The 22,094-nt window shown below is 39.8% G+C and overlaps 1 protein-coding gene across 7 annotated transcripts in view; it reads right to left on the reverse strand.

Annotated features, from left to right (window-relative positions):
* The window catches only part of LOC143934134 (serine/threonine-protein kinase BRSK2-like), a 480,076-nt gene that overhangs the window by 53,037 nt on the left and 404,945 nt on the right, over positions 1-22,094 (reverse strand). For 4 of the 7 annotated variants that reach the window (XM_077457486.1, XM_077457484.1, XM_077457488.1 and 1 more), the window contains 4 exons: positions 19,195-19,263; positions 15,198-15,344; positions 12,780-12,811; positions 7,221-7,238 (listed from right to left, as the gene is read on the reverse strand). In XM_077457486.1, coding sequence (XP_077313612.1) covers positions 7,221-7,238; positions 12,780-12,811; positions 15,198-15,344; positions 19,195-19,263 — 266 coding nt within the window. The remainder of the gene's footprint in view (positions 1-7,220; positions 7,239-12,779; positions 12,812-15,197; positions 15,345-19,194; positions 19,264-22,094) is intronic. The other 3 variants (XM_077457485.1, XM_077457490.1, XM_077457489.1) reach the window with 1 other exon arrangement.

Consider the following 22,094-nt stretch of genomic DNA (forward strand, 5'->3'; position numbering starts at 1 on the left):
GGTGTCCAGAACTCTGAAGCTTGAGCCACATGTTAGCATTTAAAGGTATGTCAAAATAAGTTGCAGTGTGTAAAAATTAAAGCACATTAAAATGATACTAAAATGCAGCAAAATACATTCATACAGTATAATGCACCAGTGCGTAACATGTATTTATGTACAGTATGTCACATACTGTATAAGAGTCTGTGCAGCCTACAACAACAAAATTGTGTAAAAAGATGGTAGTTGGTTGTAAGAGTCTCCTGACATTTCGAGGAAACCTGTTGGTTAGCTTTATGGAAATTGCCATTACTGCTGCATTTGTAAAAGTTGCAGGCTACATGGCTATTCTGCTCCTATGTTCCATATCTGGTGATTTCCTAACCTAGAGCAAGCACACAGCGTTTTACTTTGTACATTTTAGGCTTCATGGATTGCATGGATCCTTTATCACAATTCACCACTGACAGCTCTCTTATCTCTACTCCTACAGGTTCTCTTTTATTTGTGCTGGTTTGTATAACATCTTTCTCAATGGCCAAAGGTGTTTATTAATAAGACTGTACCAGGTTTGTGTCCTAATTAAATTATCTAGTGTTTGCAGCCACAAGGTCATCAGTTCAAATCCCAACCTTGACATGCATGATGTTTGCATGTTCTCCCAGTGCTTGCGTGGGCTTCTGCCAGATACACCAGTTTCCTCCCACATGCTGGTAGGTTAATTGTTTCCTCTTCAAGTTGGCTCTAGTATGTGTATGTAGGAATGTGCAGTAGGGACCTTAGATTGTAAGTCCCTTGAAGGCAGGGACTGATGAGAAAGTACAATAAATGTAAAGCGCTGCGTAAATTGTCGTAATAACTGGAATAAAAAAAATAAAAATAAATTGACACTCTGATGGGTGGAAACAGGGATGCTTGGTCTGAAGAATCATAGGCTCAGGATTAGGTGTTCTCAGAATACCGTGGTGGAGGAAACCAGAGGGATCTACAAAACAGCAGAGCCTTGGTGATGTCAAACACTGTCAAGGTGAAAACCAATCCCCAAGCATAGGTAGCATATGTCCCCTTTATGTACTTTCATGCTAAATTTAGCTTGATTGAACTATACAGAGTTTAACAGTAGAATGCAAAATATAGAATATTGTACAATTTTTGCTCAGCATCAATGAATTTGCTTCTTTGTTTAGTGAAAGGTTTGCACACATAAAGGACGGTTATATGTGACTCACGGCAATGCTCTCCGGCCTTTCCGCATCACAAAATAGAACATTATTAACATCTACCGACAACAGAAACATTGTGACTAATCTTTAGTAACTCTTTCATAGACAATATTTGCCTGGGAAAGCTGACCAATAAGAACAGCATATCAGCCTTAACCTCTAAGGTCAGTGATTATTGACCAATAATCACACAGCTTGATTGCACTGCAAGTCATAACACTCAGTGCTGCAAAGTGCTCTAGTCCTTAATAATTACTCACCTCAACTTGTGTTATTGTAGCAATAACTTGCTGAGAAACAAATGAGATGGTTATTGGAAAATGATAAAACAAGGTGGCACGAACGAGCCATTTATTCCAGCTGTATGAGTCAGTCCTTAAATCAGAAGGCAAACCCAGAGCTCAATATGGTCACTTAATGTTCTCAGACTGGGAAAGCGCCCGAGCCGATTTCACACAGAGCTCTATTGTTCCTATAAATATTCTTGTGCTGTTATACATACATAAATTAGGTCAGCATTATTTGTTTGTTTTTTTCAACCTAAAAGGTATTTTGAAGTATTCCAGACGCAGCACAAATCTAATTATACCCCAAATATTCACCTATGCGTACAAGCATCAAAGAAACATTAAAATCAAAGATCTGATAAAAAAAAAAAAATCAAAGATCTGATTTTTTTATTTAAAAAAGGGGTTTCCAACCATGAACTTAAAAGAAACCTATGCTAAAAAGAATATGGAGACTACTATTGATGACCTCATTATAAAAATAGTCTCCAGATTCATTCCCTTGAGCCACTGACCTGGAACAAGCATTCAATACAAGGAAGTCAGAGTGAATCTGCACACTTGTTCCAGGTTGGTGAGCTAAAAAAATTATTTATGCCAATCGATTATTATTTCTCACACTAGGAGGTCAGCAATAGGTGCTTTTCATACTTCCTCAGTACAAGTTTCCTTTAAACTCAACTAGAAAGTCTACCTACAGGCTGTATTGTCAAATCATTTGTATGAGAATTATGTGACAAATGTTTAAATTAAATACAGACATTTGCAGATTAGTTGCCAGAAAGTGATCTCTATGGCTCATCTCTGCTTCTGCTTAATACATCTGATAATTAAACAGTCAAATACATTGCTAAAATACATATTTGGGTCATTTTTTGCCTGCCATAGGACCATATTTGCATTCTTTCAGTCCTGAAAAGATTTACATATAACCTCCATACTTTACAGAAAGGTAGATGACCTGACTTTTCTCTGCTGCAGTTAAGCAACACAGCTTGGTCAACTCTCGGCCCCCAGCCTGTGATTGGACAGCGAGGGAGCAACAGTAGACAGCTGAGCTTAGCCCTTTGCTCTTTCCTCCTCCCAGTAGGTTTCTTATCAGCACATGTGAATACAGGACATCTGATTGGCCTTTAGTGTTCGCCCTTTAATGAACACTTTGAGCTCTATGGTTATAGCTGAGCATTGCATTTTTGAGCATTTTTTGGGCATTTGTATGGGTGATTTTGAGTGTTTTTGTACAGCGTTTTTAAAGCATTTTTGAGCTTTGGCGTTTTTTTTTTAATTAGCCAATAGAGACAAATAGCATCTGTTTCATCATTTGTTGCTATGTTTTTCAGCTTTTTCATCCACTTTTATTTATTTATTTATTTTACTTTCTTTTTTTAAGGGTTAGGGTTGGCATTCATGCTTTATTTTATTTATTGTTTATTTATTTACCTAATATTATGTATTTATTTTGATAGGTTAGGTTTAGGGTTAGGAGTCAATATTAGGGTTAGGAGCTAGGTTTATGGGTTAACCACTTGCCGACCAGCTCACGTACATATACTGCGGCAGGTCGACAGTGCTCCGCGAATCACCATACCTGTACGGAGGCTCACGCAGGCACAGTTGCCGTGGGCGAGAGCGCAGCCAACGGCGCACTCACGTTCCCGCTGCACGCTGCGGGATTGTGACCGGGGGTCAAGCGGACTCAATGTACAGAGGCTTAGTACAGAGGCAGAACGGGGATCTGCCAGTGTAAACAAGTGGATCCCTGTCCTGACAGGGGACATGTTAGAGATCGACTGTTCCCAGTGATCAGGAACAGTGATCTCTGTCATGTCCCAGTGAGTCCATTCCCCCTACAGTTAGAACACACCTAGGGAACACACTTAACCCCTAGATTTCCCCCTGCTAGTGTAATTTTTGTTACATTGATCAATGCATTTTTATAGCACCGATCAATGTAATAATGTCACTGGTCCCCAAAAAGTGTAATTTGGGATCATATTTGTCCGCTGCAATGTCACAAAAAAATCACAGATCGCCACCATTAAAACAATAACAATAAATAAAAGTCCCTAAATTTATCCCATAGTTTGTAGATGTAATAACTTTTGTGCAAACCAATCAATATACTGTCTACTGTGATTTTTGTTTTACCAAAAATATGTAGAAGAATATATATCAGTCTAAACTGATAAATACATGTGTTTTTATGTTTTTTTTTAATATGTATTATAGCAAAAAGTAAACATTTTTTTTTCCTAAATTGTCGTTCTTTGTTTATAGCACAAAAAATAAAAACCACAGCTGTGATAAAATACCCCCAAAAGAAATCTCTATTTCTGGGGAAAAAAAGGATGTCAATTTTGTTTGGGTACAGCGTTGCTCGACCGCGCAATTGTCAGGTAAAACAATGCAGTGCCGTATCGCCAAAAAATGGCCTGGTCATTAAGGGGGGCAAATCCTTGTGGGGCTGAAGTGGTTAATAGCATGGTTAGGGGTTAGGATTAGGGATCAATTTAGGGGTTAGTGGTTAGGATTAGGGTTTTGGTTTTATATTTAGGGTTATCGGTTAATATTTGGGTTATCTGTTGAGGTTCATTTTTTATTTTATTTATTTATTATTCATTTATTTTTTTACTTAATATTATGTATTTATTGTTGACAGGTTGGGTTTAGGGTTAGGATTCAATATTATGGTTAGGAGTTACGTTTAGGGGCTAATGTTATGATTAGGGGTTAGGATTAGGGATCAGTATTGGGGTTAGTGGTTAAGATTAGGCTTAGGGGTTAATATTAGGGTTAAGGGTTAATATTTGGATTATCTGATAAGGGTGTGAAGTTGGTATTAGGTTGAGATTATTTATTTATTTGTTTATTTTGTATTTATTTCATTTATTATTGATGTATGTAATTTTTTTTATTATTTATTTATTTTTAATAATTATTTATTGTTATTGAATTATTGTGTTTAAGCAGCAAAAAGCTCAAAATTTTCAACAAAACTTGCTAAAACACGCAAAAACTTCCAAATCATTTCATGCATTTCTATGGAACAAAAAAACACTTCAAAAATACACCAATCTGCCCAATTCAAGCTACAAAAAAAATGTGAACCATCTCCATGAAGAATAATTGATTTTTTTCTCCTGCAGAGTTTTGGAGCTTTGAGCTTCAAGCTACAAAATGCTGAAGTGTGAATCGTGTCTACAAGTTAAATTATAGTACTTACACTAGCTGTATTTAAAATACATTTTAATGTCTTCTAATAAATACGCTACTGCATTAATTGATGCATTCTTAATATCTGCTGGAAATTCAGCTTTAACAAATGCCACACAGGGAGTACGTTGTTTTCATTCTGGTTGTTTTGCTTGAAGTTGAACAGCTCATAGACTTGCATTGTTAGCATAGTTATAAAGCAAAATCATTGGGTAGCAAATACAAAGTCTGAAGCAGAACATTTGTATAGAAAGTCTACTACACATGGATGCCACATGGAAATACAGGATTACAAACTGTATATAGAAGCTAGATTTTTAAAACATTAACATACACTGATTTACATCAAGACATATATGCATATCTATACATTGGAAAGACTATACATTCCTTTTAAAGGGTGCCTATGCAGATAAGGAGCGTCTGTAGAAAAAAACACGCTGTGCAGCTTTGACCAAGGTTGAATAATGCCTTGGCTATAGGTGTAGTACATTTACATACACAATGAAGCCAAACTGAAAAACTCCTAGGATGTTGCTATGAGATGCCTAGCTGTTATCATTCACCAACAGGAGTGAGCTCTGAAAGGCTGAGCTTTAGAACTACTGCACCAGGGAAGAGAAAGCTCGTGTGGGGGGTATGAATCAGAAAAAGAGCTCACTCCTGTGATGGTGAAGGTGAACCGTAACAGCTAGGCGTCCCTTAACAATGTCCATGGCAACATCCTAGTAGTTTTCCAGTCAGGCTTCATAAGGTACATAAATGGCCTACACCTATAGCAAGAGCATTATTCAGCTTTGTTCAAAGCTGCACAGCTTGTTTATATCTACAGACATCCCTTATCTGTATAGGTAGTTTTTTGGTAAAGCTGAACTATGCCTTTAACCACCTGCCAACCGTACTATAGCCAAATGATGGCTACATCGCGGCCGGTTAGTCCCTAGAGGCCATCATATGATGGCCTTCCGTGATCGTGCCTGCCGTGTGCCTGCTGCGGGATGTGGACGGCACACTCTGGACACTGTGATCACAGACTGAGGCAAAGAGCCAATCAGCGGCTCTTTACCACATGATCAGTTGTGTCCAATCACAGCTGATCACGGATGTAAACAGAAGCCGGTTATGGGCATTCCTTTCCTTATGCTAACGGCATGAGGAGAGAAGAAGAGAGCCGATAACCCTAACTCTTCTTTAAAAGGGATATGTCCACTGATAATCAGGGCACTGATTATCAGTGTCCTGATTATCAGGGCAGTCCCAACAGCACCCACAAGTGCAGCCAATTTGTGCCCATCAGTGCTGCCAATCAGTGTCCAACAGTGCGGCTAATAAGTGCCCCCCAGTGCTGCCAATAAGTGGCCATCAGTTCTGACAATCTGTGCCCACCAGTGCTGCCAATAAGTGCCCACCAGTGCTGCCAATAAGTGCCCATCAGTGCTGCCAATCAGTGCCCATCAGTGCCTCCTCATCAGTGTCACCTATCAGTGCCACCTATTGGTGCCCATCAGTACCACCTATCAGTGCAGCCTCATCAGTGGCTCCTTATCAGTGTCCACCAGTTGTCCCTCATCAGTACCGCCTATCAGTGCAGCCTCATCAGTGGCTCCTTATCAGTGCCCACCAGTTGCGCCTCATCAGTGCAGTCTATCAGTGCCACCCCATCAGTGCTCATTAATGCAGCCTCATCAGTGCATATCAGTGAAGGAGAAAAATTACCTGTTTGCAAAGTTTTATAACAAACTATGAAAAAGTTGGTTTTTTTTTTCAAAAATTTCAATCTTTATTTGTATATTTAGCAAACAATAAAAAAAGATTGATGATTAAATACCACCAAAAGAAAGTTTTATTTGTGTAAAAAATTTTTGTTTGGGTATAGTGCTACGTGAGCTGAAGCTGAAAATTGGTGGTAGGGGGTAAAAGTGCCCTGTAGGCAGGTGGTTAAAGTCATGACAGAGTTTATGGAGCAATTTTAGCATTCACTGGCAGACCCTAAGTGCCCGTTCACACAGGGGCGACACGACTTGCAGCGCGACTCACAGACGCGACCTGCACACGACTTCAGCAGCAGACTACTGTATAGAAGTCAATGCAAGTCGCCTGAAGTCGCTCCAAAATTGGTACAGGAACCTTTTTCTAAGTCGGAGCAACTTGAGTTGCTCCTATTAGAACAGTTCCATAGTACAGAACGGAGCACGACTTGTCAGGCGGCTAAGTCGTCTGACAAGTCGCGGTAGTGTGAACGGGCACTAAAAACACCAATGTTATTTATTTACTAAAGAAAACATAAAATAACTGTAAAAAATGTGTTATTTCCGGAGTAGACTGTGACCTTTGTGGTGCTGAAAGAGGTTTACTTTATTCCCTGCTCTGGAATAATGCATTCTGAGGTTTATGGAAATGCTTTGATTATAATTACTTCTAAAATCTTAAACACTGCATGTAATACAAAGTAAAAAGTAATATGGACATAAGATAATGATTATAGAAAACATAAAGAAGATGGAAATCCTCTTACTGGCTTTCTCCGGGGATGCTGCATTAATTAAATTAAAACATATTTACACATTCTGTGTTAAATCCCATTTCATTAACTTGGTTAATGATCTATTATATTCCAAAACATGTTTTAACAATAAAAGATAACATTTAAATTACATTATATATGTGCACAGTCAAAATGGATATTATTGAAGTATAACTTTTTGCTGAACTGTGTATGACCTCAGGATCTTTCATATAACACTTTAGCAATGGCTCTAAATATTAAGACCCCTTTCACACTGGGGCATTTTTCAGGCGTTTTTCAAGCGCTTTAGCGTAAAAAAAGCGCCTGTAAAGCGCTTGAAAGAAGCCTCATCTGCAGTCCCAATGTGAAATGTCAGCGCCCAAAAAACGCTCGTAAAGCGCCGCCTAAACTAGCAGCGCTTTACCAGCATTTTTCCAGCATTAATGGGGCGCTTTTAACCCCTGCTAGTGGCCAAATAAAGGGTTAAAAGCGCCGACAAAACGCTGCTGCCAATAGCGTTTTTCAGGCGTTTTTCGGGCGTTTTACAAGTGCTTCCCATTGATTTCAATGGGAAGGGGTGTTTTAGGAGCGTTGTATTCACCGCTCCAAAAGCGCTGCAAATAAGCTGCTTGCGGGACTTTTTTTGACGCTCTTCCAGCGCAGCGCCTCAGTGTGAAAGCACTCGGGCTTTTACATTGGGATTGCAGTTGCAGCTTCTTTCAGGCGCTTTTTTTAACGCTAAAACACCTGAAAAACGCCCCAGTGTGAAAGGGATCTTGGTGTGAAAGCACTCAGGCTTTTACATTGGGATTGCAGTTGCAGCTTCTTTCAGGCGCTTTTTTTAACGCTAAAGCGCATGAAAAACGCCTGAAAAACGCCCCAGTGTGAAAGGGGTCTAATAGGTGACTTTGTGTGACAGGTCAATATCACACTGCAGGGAGGCATCACACCATGACATCAAGAGAGCACCAACTGTTTGGTAAGCTTCCACCAAATATATTTTTCATTTTTTCATTATTTTTAAGCATATGACTGATACACAAATATCGTGAATGGGTGGTTGGCAGCCCTGGTTTCTTCATTTTTATGTCACAAGCCATGTTATGTCACGGTTTTATGTCACAAACCATGTTAAGCATTTATTTGTGCAAATATATAAAATCAGAATGTATTACTGGCTTAATGTTCAGGTCTGCATCTAAACACCACACATTTAGCCTGTGTGAAGGGAGTCGAACTTCATATATAGTAACATTATTTCTATTTATTTCTATTGCTACTATGCTGTATATGACAGCTTCCTATCTGTCAACGGTTGGTAAGGAAGCAGCAGGTGTTGACTCCTGCCATGTCCTGTAGCAACCAGTGACCTCACCCAGCTCTATTTATTTACTGACCGGGAATATCCATCCACTATAAAAAGGACAGGATTGTATGACATCATTGACCAAATATGGACACATGGGCATATCCATTCAATGACATCACCAGGGAGCCCCCGATGCTTTGTTAACTTTTTGCTGCAGGGCCTTGGGAGAGGTCATGAGTCAGCAGCGAGATTGGACATGACCGTCAGTCTGTACGTTTTTTTCAGCGGTTGTCGCGCAAGTGTATTTGTTTACTGTTTACTTATATTTTGTATGAACAAGTAGAGGACTAGGGTTGTGGAATAAGGCCCTTGCCCTCATCAACATGAGGGCAAGATGCTTTGCCATGGGGCTTTCCCTGGCGAGTACACCTCCCATGTTGAGGGCATGTGGCCAGGTACAGTTCAGAAGGAGGATGCACGCTGCCCCCCCCTCCCTTTTCTGGTCTGCCAGGCTGCATGCTTGAGTAAGGATGTGGTATACATTTTTGGGGACCTGGGCCCCACTCTGTTTTTTTTTTAGCATGGGGTCCCCCTTGCCATCCATACCAGGCTTTAACAAGGATCAAGGTCTGTTACACATTTTTTTTCTAATTTTGACAACAGTGGGCCATACCTAAGTAATGTGTTTTGAAAACAGCTGCAATGTAAAACTACTATTTTCACGTACAGCACTGAAAAGGTTAACATGACTGAAGTTAGGCAGCTGTGTGCTTGGCCACAATTTATCATGGTCTCCTGAGAATCCATAGTGCCAAACCCCTAAAATTGCCAGTGTCAGGGTGCCAAGGGGAAGTATGGACCTAATTAAGCATTTACTTTCTAAATGACTATTATCTAATGCATTTTGTAATTAGTTTAATACTGTTTAACCACCATGTCAATACTGTAATGAAAGGCTGCTTTAGGAAACAGCTTTTAATATTTTTTAGTATTTGCATTTTTGATTAGATGTAACCATGTTAATGATAAGACCCATTCATGGCACTCAGTGGTCCCTATATTCCTCCATATAAGCTCCAAGATGGAATTGGGGAAATTATTTAATCTATGAAAATGACTTCATTTATAACAAATGATGTTCCCTCCCATAGTCTTTGTAGGATTTAGTGGATGATTGACAGCAATAATGTTTTTGGCAAAACAAAATTAGCCTTAACCACACCATACATATTGTAATCACTTTTGAATTTACAAAAACTATGTTATATGATGATCTATCTAATACCTTCATTTGCACCCAGTCAGGCAAACCCTTGTGCTATATACTTGTTGGTGGATCTAAAGGAAATAGTTCAGTCAAACTGTAACATGTGGTAAACTGGTGAATTGGGTGGATTCTGAGGAAAGATGGTTTGACAAAGGGCCTTCTTTAAGGCAGGGCAAAAGGGTCAGCTGCCCTGGGCCCTGTCATTATTGAGGGGCCCAAAGCAGCTGCCTCATACTTGCCAACTATCCCAGTTTAAATTCCCTCGTTCCTTGAGGTTTTAGTCCCATGCTGTGTCCTGATATCTCAGTGTGAAGTTCTGTAACTAACGCTGCTCAGCTTTGCCCTATTGTGTACAGATGACTCACCTGCAGACCCTGTGTTTACCTATAAATAACCTGCATTGATATGTAAATAGCAGTGACATTCATATGTAAATAGCGGCGGGCCATCAGCATTCATATGTAAATATAGTCGGTATTCATAAGTATATCATGCCCCCCTGAGGTCATACCCACCATGACCTATACTGAATGCTGCCCACTGGGGAAATAAAGGGGCATGCTTGAAAGTCCTGCCTGAAACTGTGGTTATTAAGCCTAACATCAGCCAGTAAGCAAATTAGTGGGGGGGGGGGGGGGGGGGGGTTAGTGTGGGGTGTGCAGAGGTAGGCTGAGAAGGAATTACAGTTTGTGTTGCATAGGTGAGCAAGGAGGGATGTATGGAGGTAAGGAATGTGGGTGCAAAGATGAGCAGAGGAGGCAGGCAGAGTTAAAATGGAGGGGTATTGGAGTGGAGAGGGTGGGGAGATTTTGGGTGCAGAGGTTAGCATGGGTTTAGGATGCACAGGTGTACTGACGGGGTTGATAAAGATGTAGGTCATGTGAAGGGCAGCCCATTTATTTAAATGGGCTGCTCTATGCGCTACAAATACGGAAGAAAGTCCCAAACCCTTTCTCAAAATCACACGGTGCCAAGACACATATCTGCTAAAGGGCAGCACGTTTCTGTGGTGTCAGGAAAGTGATATTGCATGCGTTCCAGACACACTCAAATGTGAACTCAGACTAAATGTCTCAGTTACATTGGTGGTCAGTGTAAATCTTCTCATTACATTGGTTCTTGGTGTAGAATCCTTTCATTCACACTAGTGGCCACTGGCCAGTGTGAATGTCCCCCTTACCTTGGTGGTCAGTATAAATCCCTATTGCATTAGTGGTCAGTGTAAACCCCTATTACACTGGTGGCCAGTGTTGAAACTCCTCTTTATATTGGTAGTTGGTAAAAAAAAATCAGCATTGCCATTGATTACACCCTCCCCTCCCTCCAGCACTGCCACTGATCCCAAGAGTCCTAGGATCTCTAAGCCCTTGTACACATGGTCGGAGATTCCGACAACCAAATCCGTCTGATTTTGTCCGAAACTGTTGTATACACACGGTCGGACAAAGTTGTCAGAAAATCCGTCGTGATGACGTTATTTCGTTACAACAGGACTATGTTCACGCTAGTAGCCAATAGCTTTGGTGTAGGAATTTGATCTGAGCATGCGTGGCACTTTGTCCGATCGGAATTCTCTACACATGATCAGAGTATGTCCGATCGGAGCATTTTGTCGGAAAATATTTCCGGCAAGTTGGAAAAGTTGGTCCGACGGATATTCTGACGGAAACAGTCCGATGCAGACCACACACAGTCGGAATATCCGACAAAACTCTCCGAACGGACACATTCCGATGGAATCTCCGACCGTGTGTACAAGGGCTAACAGTTTTCTATCTATTAATGGGTCCCCTCACCTTCCCAGTCCATGGTGTGCAGGCAGTGAGGAGATGATGTGCTTTAATCTCTAGCAACCAATCAGTAAGCAGTAATGATGTGCAGTAACCTCTAGCAAGCAATCAATGAGCAGTATTGATGTACAATAATCTCTAGCAATCAATTAACAAGCAGAAATCATGTGTTGTATCCTCGAGCAACTAATCAGTGAGCCTTAATGTGTGCTATAATCTCTAGCAACCAGTCAGTGAGCAGTAATGATGCACTGTAACCTCTGGCAACCAATCAAAATTGCTGCCTGATCTGATTCAGTAAACTGATTTTGAGTCTAGCTGCTATTTATTGTATCTCTCAGAGCAGGTGGAGAGCTAAACCGCATGGAGGAGGGGGGGCGGGGCCCAAGAATTTTTTTGCTCAGTGTCCAATCAATCTTAAAGATGGCCCTGACCAGGATACATGTTTTTACAATTTCGCCAAATGTGAGCACCACCTTTTATTTATCTCTGGCTTCAATTGTTTTTAGACTAATTGCACTTAGAGGTTGGCGCTTCCCACTCCTCCTTATATACACAGTGTCTGAGGAAAGGCCTGTCTCTGCAAGTCTCCATAATTTCACAAGACCCAAAAAGATTTAAACTTTAACAGTTATTTTTCCACTGCAGGGTTAAATATGATTGGTTGTTACAAGAATCCAAACATTTTAAACATTATGCACTCACAGCTGCCCAGCCTGTGCAAGGCAATGACTGACATTGGCTGCGCTGTCCACGGGTGTTCGCATGTAATTGCACATGGTGCAATCACCTGTTAGAGATGGACCCCGGTTCTGCACAGATGTCATCTTGCTACCCCAGCTTAGCATCCTCCCTTACTCGTGCCTATGGATGGATCAATTTTTTGGGGAAAGTATCATTTAATTTCAAGCCTTTCCTCCGTATATATTTGACTATTTACAGTAAATGAATACACCTGCAAATGAAGTTTGTGAACGTGTAAAATGAAGACCAAATTAAACATAACAGTTCTTCCAGCACAATGGCCAATTTTCTAATACTTTACATGAATATTAGAGGCCAGTGAAAGCAATGACTCTCAATAAGATGCTCTGTGCTCATGTGCAGACTACTGAATATCAGGACTGTTGGTCATACTATAGATCTGTCTATAGAAAGTATATAACACAATTGGCTTTAAAAATGATATTTTTGCTACTTACAAATACCACGAATGCTTCTGGATCTGATCTAGCTGCAAGACAAAAAGTGTAGCTTGTTAGGATTTTATTGTTATAATACAAGGGAAAAGAACAAGATTTAAAGGATATTTTTGGATATATTTTGTCTGACAACTCATCCCATCCTGATCTTACCACGTTGGTATACATGTGATTGGCAATAGGCCAGGTTGAACGATCCTCCTGTTCTGAAGATGCTGCTACTCTGGAGTCCCTCTGTCACAGAGCTTGTGATCCCAGCTGCACAGTGTTGTAGGACTGAATCTGCTGCCACTGCTCTTGGAGGGAATAACTACTCAATAGCAATGCTGGGACATTATTTTGCCACCAAAACCAAAGGCATAATATTCCCACAGACTGCCCACCCCCAACTGTCCGCATTAAGCTAACATGGCAGCTAGAGGGGGTGGTACACATGCTGCATCCATGATGCTTTGTTTCACAGCTCTTGCAAAAATTATACCACATATTGCATTTGAAGGCCAGTACTGCCCCCGAACGAAGTGAATAAAGTGTAATGCACACATTATCCCTTTGACCTTCTGCTCCACCCTTTGGTAGAGCACATTTTGAGTCACGCTAACTCATTGAAAAATGTGGACTTTAAAGGGTTAAGGCATAATGCTGCAGGCTTTCAAGAGACACATATCACCTCCCAGCCCAGTCCTTTGCTCCCTGAAAAAGCAAACCACCATGGAATGCTTTTAAGAGGGCAATGCGAATGTAAGCAGGCCCTAGTAACATGCCCCTTAATTTGGTGTCAGTGGGAGCAATTTATGTTGGAATTAGTAGGAATAGTGTACGCTACATTTACATTGTTTTCAGTGGCACTCACCAACACCAGGTACATGTCACTGTAAGGGGCATTATATTCTCATTGACACCAATATGAGGGGCATTATTTTCCTCCTGAAGCCAATGTGAGTCCCATATTCTATATGTTCTGCAGCACTCACTACATTGTAGTATTTTTATCCCTTGAATGTAGAGGCAAAAGTATTTTTTGGCGCTGAATACGCGTTCAATATTGTACAGCAAAAATGAAGCACTGGTTTCAAATTAGAAAGTTAATGTTTAATATTTATTCCCTTAAAACTCTATGATCACATTAATATACCGAGAGCTGTAGAACTGAAAACTATTATAGGGGTTCCCTGAGACCTGAAATATTAGGTTTCTTCCAGAGTAAAAAAGTTGAGAAACGCTAGTCTAAACATATCTAAATCGGACCCTAAACATTTGAGGTTGGGGATGAAATGCACCGAACACTAGATTATAGAGCAATATCTCTGAAAATAGCATTTTTGTCAAATGAAGTTAAAACATCTTATAAACTACCAACAAAAGTTGGAATTTTAAGGAATGTCAGGTCTTCTTTAAAAGACCATGCCTCCAGCTCCTACAGTGGTGTCACCTGTATCAACCCTACCATTTAAATTTTCTTGTAAATGGAAAAAATATATATCGCAAAAATGTTGTTGCATTTATTTTAGGAATGTTGCTTTTATCATACTCACGCATGTAGCAACAATGGCACTAGTAGCATTCTGCATCACTGAGGTAAGTCTGAGATTTTAGAGATTAGGGTTAGTGCATATGTTAGGATCAATGGTTAAAGTTAGGATAACAAGTTGTAAGGGTTAAGCATTTGGTTAAGTGTTAGATTTTTTTTTGTGATAGATTAATAATAAGGCGAGGATAAGGATCAAGTCAGTAATAGGGTTAAGTGATAAGGCTAAATTTCAGGGTTTGGGTAAGGAGTATTATAGAGTTATAGGTAAACTATGTTGATTAGGGGTCAATTTCACGTTAAATTTAGACATTTAGGTTTTTAAACTCATACTTTATATATGGCAGTACAATTTCTGTTTTTCCAAAAAAACATTTAATACAGAGAGATAGCAGAAGTGGTCTGCTTTAGTCAAGCTAGGTAGGGGGACAAGTCACTGCTTTGTGTGCAATTTTCAGCTTGAGCTACTACATCCATAATTGACAATTTTTTTTAGACGGTAGGGGGGAACTTAAAATCATGTCAAAATAAGGTACAATTTACATGTGTTGGCTGGATTTGAAAATATATAATTTTGCATATAATTTTCAAATTTACCTGACTAAAATAAAACAAGTGCTACTTTTTTGGAACTGAAAACTCTACAATACCAGTTCTGGGTTGTCAGCTTTGAATCTCATTGCATTATATATATTTATATTACTGCTGCTTTAGATCCTGGCACCCTGTGGCAGGAATTTGCGTAATCTTAGACACCCAAAATGGGCAACGTATACAGAAGGAAGAAAAATGAACATGGAGGAGCATTAATTTATCAGCTTGTACAGTGCTGTTCAAAAGTAGAACTGCTTTTAAAATAATTGGATGGTTGGAAATAATAAGTTACTAACACTAAGCCTTTTCTCTGGTTCCACTTCGATCATGCCTCGCAGCAGGTTCTGACAGTCCGGTGGGATAAAATGCGGCATGTGAAATACACCTCGCTTCACTTTTTCTAAAAGCTGGCGTAAGTTATCATCGTCAAATGGCAACGCTCCCTGTAAGACAAGAAATGTTATAAACATGCAAAAAAAAAAAGAACAAATTATTTATAAATATAAATCATGATTTCAAGTTTCACACTGTACATATAAGTTTAGATAGACTGGACCCTTTTTTAATATAAACAGACATTTTGTAAAGTCGTTCATTCTGGGGCTTGTAATTAAAGTTTCACAAATATATGTGAATGTTAGCTTAGTGATGCTCAATATAACTTTGCAGCACCATAGCCCTTCATGGTTCACCTTCTAGCAGGGTTCTTTTGCAAGGGGTACATATGTTAGTAAGGCTTTCCTTCAACATTCCAATGAATGAATGAATATTATGCCATAGTTCAATATTTTTATGCCATGATTCAGACACTGAAGGTTTGTTTAACATACTATGGGGTCAGGGGTGAACCTGGGTGCAAGGGACTCACTGCCTGTGTATTGCTGGGTGAAAGCGCATTAACAGTGATGACAGGCTGAATTTGTGCTCTACAGGCCGCTAAACAGTATTGCATCTCAGACTGACCTTTGATTTTGTCACACTCATGGGACTGTAGACCGCAAATCCCCCCCCCACATACAACACCAACCTTACTAATAATAAAGGAAAAGACTTCACACAGGAAATTGGCATGAAAAGGCTGTGGTATATTTATTGGTTTACCAAAATAACACAAATTTATTTCAAGCAGATTTAAATTTAAATCAAATAATACAATACAGATTCGACTTCATTGCCCAGTTATCAGAACTCGAGCATGAATATATATAGATATATATAGATATATCTATATATAGCGATATCTATATATATAGCGATATCTATATCTATCTATCTATATATATATATCTATCTATATATAAACAAGCCCCCCCCCTGGATCCGTGGTGGCAGAAACCGCATAAAGTACTGTGATGGGTTGGCGGGAGGGACCTCCTTTTGCTTGAAGGTCCAAAGAGGACCAGAACCGGATCCAGCTGCCTTAAATACCTTTGGCCAGTATCCCATAATAATCATAGGTGTTCCCCTTGGCTTTTATAGTCCACCTGGGATACCACTGAAATTCTTAAAGGACCATGCACTGCAAATTAATCGAGGGAGATAGCAGCTACATTCCCATGGAAGTGTGTTCAAAGATTTGTGCCTCCTCAACATTCACATTAACAGTAGCATGATTATTATATTGTTCTATGTTTAAAATTATATTACTATTGTAGCTTCCCAGGAATATGTATTAATATATGAATGCATGAATACAAAATTAAATTTATTCCTGCAACTAATTTCTCATAAAGCTATTGAGGAGGTATTGAGGATGTATGATATCTCAACTGAGCAGCTGAATGGGAGTCTAACACCAATAATGAATGAACTGCCGGTAAAAACACTTAAATTTTACAGTCCATTTTTATTTCCAACATCAGCCCCGTTGCAATAGTTTAGAGCCAAATGTGAACTGATAAGGCCACAGTGAATGACAAATTTTTTTTTTTTTCAATTTTATATGAAAATAAGATTATTTCTTTTTTTAGTCATCATTTTATATCATCTCAAATGCATCAAGAAATGTCTAATGTTCAACAAGCTATACCTTAAAGTGACACTAAACTCACATTTAATATAAAATAACATAAAATAAAAGCAATATGTTTAATTTTAAGTAGAATGAACATTCTATCTCTCTCTGTCTTTGTCTTATCTATCAAATACAAGTATTTTTCTGGTATTCTCAGGCATCCTGTTCAAGGGTGGCTATGTTCATTCTTTATGTACTTGAATGTAGCCACCTTATCCTGTTTGCCCAAGAGACTGACCACACATCCACCTGAAGATGCATTCAGAACTATGGAAATTGTAGTACAGAGTGGAGCATGTGACCAGAAATAATGGTGCTGCTCGCTCTACTCATGTGTGCATCAGTAGAGGATTGGAAGAGTGCAAAGGAAAATACAGAGGCCTGAATACAAAGGTAAGAGTCTCTAAAAAAACGGAGTCCTGGTATACTTGATATTTTGTAATGTAAAAAAAAAACAGACATTATTGTGGGAAAGAGACTGATTGTATTTCTGTACTCTATAAACTGTTACATAATATGTCAGCTCTATGTAAATCAGTAAGAGCCAGTTAACACTCAAAACGTGTGTGTTCGAAAATGCACATTTAATGTGGTCCCTCAATTTGCCAGCCCATCTGCAAAATGTACAGGAATGTGCAAAAAGTAGTGCAAGCACTACTTTTGCAAATCGCATTGCAACAAACTGCATGGTTCTGCAGTACTATGCGGTTTGGTGGCACCATTAACAATCAGTTGGCATCTGCAGATGTCTTGCAAGATCAGCAGTGCGCAAGCCCTAAGATTGATCAGTGTGATGTACAGTAACCCTTACTAACCAATTAGATTTCACCTTATTAGTTCAAAGCATTTGGAAATTTAAATTAGAATAGGCTTGCTAGTATTACCGTATATACTTGAGTATAGGCTGACACAAATTTTTACCATAAAAAACTGGGAAAACGTATTGACTTGAGTATAAGCCTAGGGTGGCTCATAATATAGATTCTACCAGTGCCCATGACATGCAGCCTGACAGTGCCCATCATGTACAGCCTACCAGTGCCCATTATATACAGCCTACCAGTGCCCATTATATACAGCCTACCAGTGCCCAGCAGGTACACTGTACAAGTTCCCATCATGTACAGCCTTCCAGTGCCCATCTGGTACAGCCTACCAGGTCCCATGAGGTACAGCCTGTCAGTGCCTGGTAATGCGCTGGCACGCTGTGTGTCAGAGCTGGATGTGAATTGCTGTGCAGCCGCTGTAACGATGTCCTGCCTCCTATGACACACGGCACAGTGATTAGCATTGGATCAATGTGCCGTCTATTACAAGAGGTGGTCTAGGAGGCAGGGACGATGTCCTGCCTCCTATGACACACGGCACAGTGATTAGCATTGGATCAATGTGCCGTCTATTACAAGAGGTGGTACATCGTTACAGTGGCTGCATGGCGATTCAGATCTCTGACACACAGCATGAGATCACGCTACCAGGCACTAGGGAGGCTGCACATGACACTTGTGAGAAGAGCAGGAGGGAAGGGAAACTGACAGGGGCGGTCCGGGACGATACATGTACGACACCCAGCGGAATGGCCCCGCCCTTTTTCAGCTCCATTTACGGGACTTTTTTCCTTAAGTGGGAACCTCACTCAAGTATAAGCCGAGGGGGGGGGGGGTTCAGCATAAAAAAATGTGCTGAAAAACTTGGCTTATACTCAAGTATATACAGTACTTCTTGCTATAGATTACTGCCGTGCACACCTTTTGTTTGCCTTATTGCACAAAGCAAGAAAATACATTCTCTGCATGCGTTTAACACAGTTTGGTACAGTATATGTTTTCTGTTTTTTATATATTTATTGAAAAATTTTCAAGAATAGGGTCCACACCGCAGGTGGAGCATATCAAAACATTAGGAATAGGTATAAAAGAGGAATCAAATATTATACCACCAGTTATTTCCGACACAAAGGGATGCCATATAAATTAGAGATTAAAAATAACGAATAAAGGTTCTCATAGAGCAAACAGCAATCCCACTCAGAAAACACCCCCCATTTAGGGGGAGCATTAGAACCCATACTTCTCCACCACCCACAGGCTCGCTGGCATGGGCCGTGCGTATATATAATGTACAACCAAAAGTGGAAGCAACACAACTAAATGAAAAGGGAAGTGCGAATCCAAGAAGGAAAGGGGGAGGGGGAATTAGAAGGAATAAAAGACAAAGAAATAAAATGAACAAATGAAGGGAAGAAGAAAGAGAACAGTATATGTCTTCTAAAGACTTACCACAAGGAGAGCAAATAGGATAACTCCACAGCTCCACACATCAGCCCTACGCCCATCATACTTTTCACCCTGCAAAAATAAAAATAAAAATTTATTTTTTTATACAGTATGTTCCAACTATGATTTGTGACTCTCTCAGAACAGTAAATGCTATCTTGATTAGTGATAAGCTGATAAGCCAAAATATCATTTGATTCTACTTCTTCAAATTTAAATGACAAATCCCATTCAGGTAAATTTTTGATTTTGATTCTTTGGGGGGTTGCTAGACAAGCTATAGTGATGTGTATGGAATGGGAAACCCCCACTCAGCAGAAATCTTTCTGGATAGCGGACAGTTAAATACAAGACTGGCAAGAAGCTGGAACAGGGACAGGGACACTTATGCCATGTACACACGACTGGACTTTCCGGCAGACTAGGTCCGACGCTCTTCCCGACTGACTTTTGGCGGAGTTCCGACGGACTTTCCGAACGAACGGACTTGGCCACACACGAACGGACTAAGTCCATTCACAAATCCGTTCATTTTGAACGTGATGATGTAAGATTGGACTAAAAAAGGAAGTTCAATAGCCTGTAGCCAATAGCTTCCCTTGCGTCTTATTTGGTCCATCAGACCAGCATACAGACAAACGGTTTTCCCTATAGGAATTGTGTCCATCGGATAGATTTGAAACATGTTCTGTTTCTAGGCTTGTCTGATTTTTTTTACCGAAAAAAGATTGGATTAGCCCACACTCGATCGGATTGTCCGACGGACTGATTCTAGTCACAGAAATCACATAGGAACGTGTACCATTTTTCTGTGTGATTCCGATGTGAACCAGCATTTAGGGCAGCAAAGATACATAACAGCCCAGTGCCTGAAGGGGATCCCACTACTAGTTATTAATTGCTTATTTAGCTATATATACATTAGATGGCGGTAAGAAGATCCAACAACCGATGTTAACAAGAACAATAGCAGTTAGTAAGGAGAAGCCATACCTTACAAGAGATATCTGGCAGGATCGGCCGGTTTAATAGAAACCGCCCAATATTCAGCCCATGTATGTGCCATCAGGTCCAACAGAAGAGGCATGACTGAAAATGGTCTGCCGATTGGCCCCCGATCAGCGCTCTCAGTCAATGATCAGTGAATATGTGGTATCTATAAACTAGATAGAAGTTGGCTAGGGCACTGTAGAACAAGTTTTCCATAGAAAGCCTATTTTCTAATAGCCTTGTAAAAAATACAACTAGATTTCCAAAGCTAATGCTAATAGTAATAGGTAATTTGGATGGAAAAAAATACTCCAACAACAACATTATTTTCAAATGCCCAATTTCACATTACTCAATTGCCCAAATATTTTAAGGATATTCACATACTCAAAGTATATGCTGCCTACCTTGATCTTGTATGCATATACAGTGCCTTTAAAAAAGTATTCACACCCCTTGAAATGTTCCAAATTTTTTCATGTTACAACCAAAAATTATGAACCATCAACTGCTCAACATGGGGGGGACAGTTTTTGACAATTAATTTATAAAAAAAAAAAAATGTACACCAATGTGCCGATCCAAAAAAACGAAAAACAGGTGCACACCCATTGCTGGCTCCTACCGTCTGACAGCTCCACTGTCTGACAATAGCCCAATAGCCACAGTAAGCTATTTATTTATTTTTTAACGACTGCTCTTTACTGATCTGCAGCTAATGTTGTTTTCTAAAACTGACAAAAAGGGGCGTTATATTTAATCTAAAAGCAATTCTTTACTTAAAGTGTCATTGTTCTGAAAAAGCATTGGGGTCGTACTACATAAGCCAATTCGGGTGCTGAAGGTTCTTAGCAGGTTTCTACATGAATGATGACATGTAAATCCACTATGTAAAGTCTTTGCCTAGGTTGGCATTAGTGCAAAAGTAGAGGGTCTATAATGCTAAAGGTCTGTAATGCTGAATGAATTCGTAATTACAATGTTTTGGTGCATTCAGGTCAGCATTGCAGACACAGTGCCTTCAGAAGGACTAGTGCTGTATACATGTTGATTACCTGCACAGCTACACCACATGCCTTCAGCAGTTTGCTATCCCAGTATGCCACCACATGTCATATCAGTGTTACTCTACTACCATATGGTGTCTCATTGCATGACACATAAAATACACAGTGCCTCCTATTCCTGATCCTTGCTGGAAACTGAACTAATTATAGGCAAGATGGGAAAATCATTCATCCTTACAAATAACATATTGGTCAGTTAAATAAACACCTTTATGTAATGCTTACATTTTAAAAATATAGAACTCCAAAGCTATTGTTGAGTGTACCAAATTATAGGTTTTCTGTATGGAATTCTGATCTAATTAAGCCAGCTATAAAAAAACGAGGAGCTGCTGAAATATGGACAAAATACAGCATAGTAACAGGTTTTTAATTTAGCTTTTCATTGCAAGAGCAGACGATGCACAATGCAGCATCTGACACCCTTACATGCTTTCTGTCTGTGTCAGTCCAGTCCATAACGTGCTAATTGATAGCATGGCGTAAATATAGCAGCGGTTCTGATTGTAGATAAACTTTTTTCCTGATTCTAAGGCCCCTTTCACACTGCTTTGTAGCAAAATCCTAGTAAAAACCCATATGCATTTTTACTGTGAATTTGCTGCGTTTCAGATGTGTTCCCACTGCGTTTCTGGTGCATTTTTAGGCTACCTGCACCTGTGAAAAATGGACATGTGACGCAAAAACCTGCCAAATATTGCGGATTCTTTTTTTACGAATATCCATTCATTTCAATAGGAAGCTGCATTTTTGGTATGGTTTTTAAAACCTCACCAAAGCTGCAGCATGCAGGGCTTTTGTAAAACGCAATGCACCCACAACGCAGTGGTGTGAAAAGTCTCATAG

This window comes from Lithobates pipiens, unplaced genomic scaffold (genome assembly GCF_037356315.1).
Source record: "Lithobates pipiens isolate NorthernLeopardFrog02 unplaced genomic scaffold, aLitPip1_a1.2 Scaffold_27, whole genome shotgun sequence".
NCBI classification, from domain to species: Eukaryota; Metazoa; Chordata; class Amphibia; order Anura; family Ranidae; genus Lithobates; species Lithobates pipiens.